The sequence below is a fragment of the Bubalus kerabau genome, chromosome 15 (assembly GCF_029407905.1).
Source record: "Bubalus kerabau isolate K-KA32 ecotype Philippines breed swamp buffalo chromosome 15, PCC_UOA_SB_1v2, whole genome shotgun sequence".
NCBI lineage: Eukaryota > Metazoa > Chordata > Mammalia > Artiodactyla > Bovidae > Bubalus > Bubalus kerabau.
In genome coordinates, this window is record NC_073638.1 from 79,554,487 (window position 1) to 79,561,160 (window position 6,674).

At 37.5% G+C, this 6,674-nt stretch overlaps 1 protein-coding gene across 1 annotated transcript; it reads left to right on the forward strand.

Annotated features, from left to right (window-relative positions):
• The first annotated feature begins 4,250 nt into the window (after positions 1-4,250).
• LOC129629053 (olfactory receptor 5AS1-like) lies at positions 4,251-6,311 on the forward strand. Its single transcript, XM_055548836.1, is given in 2 exon segments — positions 4,251-4,321; positions 5,444-6,311. Coding segments are annotated over 2 exon segments (939 nt in total).
• Positions 6,312-6,674: the final 363 nt, after the last annotated feature.

Below are 6,674 nucleotides of genomic sequence, written 5' to 3' on the forward strand. Positions count from 1 at the left end.
TGGCAGAAAGTGAAGAGGAACTCAAAGCCTCTTGATGAAAGTGAATGTGGAGAGTGAAAAAGTTGGCTTAAAGCTCAACATTCAGAAAATGAAGATCATGGCATCTGGTCCCATCACTTCATGGAAAATAGATGGGGAAACATTGGAAACTGTGTCAGACTTTATTTTTTTGGGCTCCAAAATCACTGCAGATGGTGACTGCCGCCATGAAATTAAAAGACGCTTACTCCTTGGAAGGAAAGTTATGACCAACCTAGATAGCATATTCAAAAGCAGAGACATTACTCTGCCAACAAAGGTCCGTCTAGTCAAGGCTGTGGTTTTTCCATTGGTCATGTATGGATGTGAGAGTTGGAATGTGAAAAAAGCTGAGCACCAAAGAATTGATGCTTTTGAACTGTGGTGTTGGAGAAGACTCTTGAAAGTCCCTTGGCCTGCAAGGAGATCCAACCAGTCTATTCTGAAGGAGATAAGCCCTGGGATTTCTTTGGAAGGAATGATGTTGTAGCTGAAACTCCAGTACTTTGGCCACCTCATGCAAGGAGTTGACTCATTGGAAAAGACTCTAATTTTGGGAGGGATTGGGGGCAGGAGGAGAAGGGGACAACAGAGGATGAGATGGCTGGATGGCATCACTGACTCGATGGACGTGAGTCTCAGTGAACTCTCGAATTGGTGATGGACAGGGAGGCCTGGCGTGCTGCGATTCATGGGGTCGCAAAGAGTCGGACACGACTGAGTGACTGAACTGAGCTGAACTGATAATATAGCAAGCCCTGTAAAGTGTCATAGGTTTTCCAATTTAATCCTGATTTCAATTTTATGGTATAAGATAGTTGGGTTCAGTCCCTGGGTCAGGAAGATCCGCTAGAGGAGGAAAGCGCAACCCACTTCAGTATTCTTGCCTGTAGAATCCCATGGATAGAGGAGGGCTATATAGTCCACAGAGTTGGGCAAAGTTTGACATAACTGCAGTGACTTAGAAAGCACAAATGTATTATGCTAATTAAATGAAATAAGTTTAGGCATAGAGAAGTTCAATGACTTATACAACATTCAATGTCACATCTGAGGTTAAACTACATTTTGCCTGACTCCATATCCTGTATGTCCATATCCTGTGTGTGTTTAATTACTACAGTACAACACAATTTGAAAAGGAAAGAGAGGGCAAACTTTACATTTAATACTTTAAGCAGGAGAGCAAAATGAAAATCCATCCATGGGCAGTTTTTAGAAGTAGCTTTATCACATAAGATCTCCTTGGGAATCAGTGGGGCTCAGCTTATGTTAGATTAATCAAGATCTCAGTTCAAAGTTGTATGAGATGACTCCTTCAAAAGAAGTGAAATTGTTGTGGGATGCTCAGTCTCCCATTCAACAACTGGCTACAGAAACTCTCTAGACAGTTTTCCAATTTTCATGGGGACTTAAGGAAGAAAAATCAGACTTTGATCTCATAACCTGTTTTTGGATATGATATACTCATGCAAGTCACTAGTGGACATGCCGCATGTTGGATGATCTTGTAGTGGTGGCGTCTGAAACATAAGAACGTCAAATAATGGCTGAGGTTCTTTACCACACTGATATTCTATATTCAAATGATATATCATAAAATTCCTACAGCAGTAGAAAATATTTCAACATCAGACCCACCATAGTACTTCGGTTAAGAAGTGAGAATAGGATTCTGTCAATGTACACTCTGAAAATTTAATTACATTTCTATGCTTCAGTTTTATCACTTGTAAAGATAGAAAAATATCTATCCATAGAATAATATGAGGTTTTGATGAAATGATGCATGCCAAATGATTGGAAAATGAATTGATAAATTTAACTATTGTTTATTGCTTTCACCACTCTCAGTATCATCTTTAATGCAAGTAACTAGGTATCACAGTGAATGTATCAGGGCTCCAGTTCTTAGAAAACCCAAACTAAAACCGTTCAAGAAAACAAGTTATAGTTTGCCTTCGTTGTTTTATTGGTAGTGGCAGTTATACTCGATTTATGTTTGTTTAGAGTTTACAACATTTTTATTGCTGCATGTCTGTTCATTTGTTGTTTCCAGTTTTAACAAACTTGTCTGAATCAGCAATTCCTGCTAATAATCTGCAAACAAGTATAAAAGTTTAGTAAGCCATTATGAAGTTCTTGAATACACACACACACACACACACACACATATATATATATATATTGCTTTAGATGACAAGCATAAAAGTAAATACAGTAGGTCTGATTTTATAAATGAAGAAATGATTACATAAATAAAAATAAAATAAAGTAGTAGAACCAGGATTAGAGTCCAGGACTCCAGACACTTGCTTTTTCTCTTTATTTTGGGGCCTCTTTTGTTCCAGTGATATAAAATCAAAGAGGACACAGGCTGTTGGAGAGTCACACACACATGCACACACAAGAAAATTCAAGAAAGTCCTTTTCATGATTATTGAATTGATTCATTAAAAAAAGGAAGACCTGTGGCGGATTCATTTTGATGTTTGGCAAATCTAGTGCAGTTGTGTGAAGTTTAAAAATAAAATAAAATTTAAAAAAAAAAAAAAAAAAACACACACACACAAAAAAAGTTATTCATGATCAGAATAAAAAAAAAAAAATAAATAAATAAAAAAAGGAAGACAAAGAGTTAAGGATAAGAATCTGAATATTATAAGCATAGAAATGACATCTGTGCAACATAAATACATTATTATTTTTCTCATTTAAGAGTTTGAATTCATCTTTTTTCAATCAACTTTTTCCTTTTAAAGATCTAGTGCCCGACGAAGACTGGATCCTCTAGAAGATTGCAGGTCATATTGTTGGAGCAGGGAGAATTACAGGGTTCCCACACATAACAGAGAATAGATCCCCATTATTTGTTTCTCTTCTTACTCACCATAGTGTTACTGACTTAAGCCAATATTACATATCTTTAATCGCCTGCAAGATATTCCATCTCACCGTATTTTTCATTGACATTCATCCTAAGGTTTTTTCACTTGGTAATTTCTCCTTCTGCCTGTATAGTACATTTTCCCATTATAGTCTCAGTTTAGAAGTTCATTAATAAGTACAGAGACACGGTTGTCCTTCAAAACAATGTTCCTATGACCTCACACCAGACACCATTATATCCACACTCTAGAGTCAAGAAAGAGACATAAACTAGGGAAAGGAAAGCAACAATTATATGCATGTGTAAAAGATTTACTGAAACCAAGCAATTTATTTGTATAGAACACACACACATACACAATAGGTCTTATTTTTAAGAGAAGGCAGATCCTGTACACATGATGTCAAAGATAACATGAATTTTGTTGCGAGGGGGTTCAGGATGAGGGGAAACATGTATACCTATGGCTGAGTCATGCTGATGTATGGCAAAAGCCATCACAATATTGTAAAGTAATTATCTGCCAATTAAATTCAATAAATAAAATTTTAAAAAGATAAGATGAATTTTGAGACAATTGTCTGGGCATTTCAACCTACTGAATAAGCGATTAAAAGTAAAAGATACATTAATGTGTATTATGTACCAGTTATGTAAGTGTTTTACAAATATCTACTTGTTTTTCCTCTAATCATCACAGAGTGGTTAAATGACTTTATTAAGATCACATAACCAATTAGTATATATTCTATATGTAGCAAAGCTAAGATTTCAACCCAGTCCTCTCTTACATAACTGATATGCTCTTATCTGTTATTTTAAATTACCTCCCAAGATCACAGATATTCTATAGATTTATCCAGTTTATCTGTGGGAGCATTCTCCCTAGAATTTTTCTCAACTATACTTTCCTGTATATGGAAGAATATGATTTTAGGATCTGAAAAATAGGGGTTGACCTATAAGGACTTTGCCAGCTCTTCTGGTTCTACCAGGACTTATCAACTCAACCAAATTCATTCTTTTTCATCTTGAAAGGAATCAGTACCATCTCTTAAAGTGCACAGTTTTTAAAGTCACTGCCTCTTAAAGCATCATACCTGAATAACATTCTCTAGCATCAATGAAGATTTTAATTATTTTTTAAATAAAGTGACAAAAAAAGAAAAAAGAAAAGAAGCCAAATATATCACAGAAAATGCCTTAATGGTGATTTTATTATTCTTATCTTTGTCTCTTTAGAAGGGAGAATAAAAGTATCCTTTGTTAATCAATAACTCAAATCAATTCATGTATTCTGATGCCATCTATTTCAGATGAGAAAGACAAGAAAACCAAGAAGATGTTGGAGAATAATGATACCATGCAGACTGAGTTCCTACTTGTTGGATTCACAGATTATCTACCTCTCAGTTCAGTTCAGTTCAGTTGCTCAGTCATGTCCGACTCTTTGTGACCCCATGAATCGCAGCACGCCAGGCCTCCCTGTCCATCACCAACTCCCGGAGTTCACTCAGACTCACGTCCATCGAGTCAGTGATGCCATCCAGCCATCTCATCCTCTGTGGTCCCCTTCTCCTCCTGCCCCCAATCCCTCCCAAAATCAGAGTCTTTTCCAATGAGTCAACTCCTTGCATGAGGTGGCCAAAGTACTGGAGTTTCAGCTACAACATCATTCCTTCCAAAGAAATCCCAGGGCTTATCTCCTTCAGAATAGACTGGTTGGATCTCCTTGCAGGCCAAGGGACTTTCAAGAGTCTTCTCCAACACCACAGTTCAAAAGCATCAATTCTTTGGTGCTCAGCTTTTTTCACATTCCAACTCTCACATCCATACATGACCAATGGAAAAACCACAGCCTTGACTAGACGGACCTTTGTTGGCAGAGTAATGTCTCTGCTTTTGAATATGCTATCTAGGTTGGACATAACTTTCCTTCCAAGGAGTAAGCGTCTTTTAATTTCATGGCTGCAGTCACCATCTGTACTGATTTTGGAGCCCCAAAAAATAAAGTCTGACATTGTTTCCACTGTTTCCCCATCTATTTCCCATGAAGTGATGGGACCAGATGCCATGATCTTCGTTTTCTGAATATTGAGCTTTAAGCCAACTTTTTCACTCTCCACATTCACTTTCATCAAGAGGCTTTTGAGTTCCTCTTCACTTTCTGCCATAAGGGTGGTGTCATCTGCATATCTGAGGTTATTGATATTTCTCCTGGCAATCTTGATTCCAGCTTGTGTTTCTTCCAGTCCAGCATTTCTCATGATGTACTCTGCATATAAGTTAAATAAGCAGGGTGACAATATACAGCCTTGATGTACTCCTTTTCCTATTTGGAACCAGTCTGTTGTTCCATGTCCAGTTCTAACTGTCACCTCCTGACCTGAATACAGGTTTATCAAGAGGCAGGTCAGGTGGTCTGGTATTCCCATCTCTTTCAGAATTTCCCACAGTTTATTGTGATCCACACAGTCAAAAGCTTTGGCGTAGTCAATAAAGCAGAAATAGATGTTTTTCTGGAACTCTCTTGCTTTTTACACTATTCTTGGTGTTTCTCATAGTCTATACACTAACTGTGGTGGGAAATGTAGGTGTAATAATTCTAGTTAATATCAGTTCAAGCCTTCAAACCCCCATGTATTATTTTCTCAGCAACTTGTCTTTCTTAGACATTAGCTACTCAACAGCAATCCCTCCTAAAATGCTGGCAAATTTCTTAGCATCAAAGCAAAGCACTTCCCTCTATGGTTGTGTGCTACAGATGTTTTTCTTTGGTTGTTTTGCTGATGCTGAATGCCTTATCCTGGCAGCAATGGCCTATGATCGCTATGCAGCCATCTGCAATCCACTGCTCTATTCTGCTCTTGTGTCTGGGAGAGTCTGTGTCTGCTGCATTGTGTTGGTGTACTTCAGTGGTGGTGTGACTTCAAAGGTCCATGTCTGCCTCACATTCAGGCTGTAATATTGTGGCTCCAATATCATCAACCATTTTGTCTGTGATATCCCACCTCTCCTGGCTTTATCCTGCACAGACACCTACATCAATGAGCTTCTGCTCTTTGCCTTGTGTGGCTTCATCCAGACCAGTGCTTTTGTGATCATCTTTGTCTCATACATCTGTATCCTCCTCACTGTTTTGAGCATCAAGTCCTCAGGTGCAAGAAGCAAAACGTTCTCTACCTGTGCTTCCCATCTCATAGCAAGCACCTTATTCTACAGAACACTCCTGTTTATGTACTTGCATCCCAGTATCAGCTACTCCCTAGACACTGACAAAGTAGTTGCAGTGTTTTATATGGTTGTCTTTCCCATGTTTAATCCAGTAATCTACAACTTCAGAAACAAAGATGTAAAAAATGCCCTCAGAAGGCTATTGGACAGAAACCAGACTTTCAAATGAATAGGATTTAAAGTTATTTAAGACTATTTAAGGCATAGCCTATCCCTCCAATCTGACAATCAGTTGTATATCACCCTATATGTCAAATATTTTAAACATTTTCCCGCCTTTCAGAAATAAAAATAACTTTTCATTCTTCATACTGTAAAATGATTTTATCTTCTCTTACAAAAATTTACTTGCCAAAATTCTGCTCTGTGAAACATTTCTGAATTAAAATAATAATTTCTGTTTGTACATTGATTTGTTATGTTCTTTATCGTGTAATATTGAAGGTATTTGTTGATTTGTCTGTTAACCTATCCATATGAGAAAGTCCATAACAGCTGGGGATATGTATCTTGGTTGATTTTTCCAAAACCT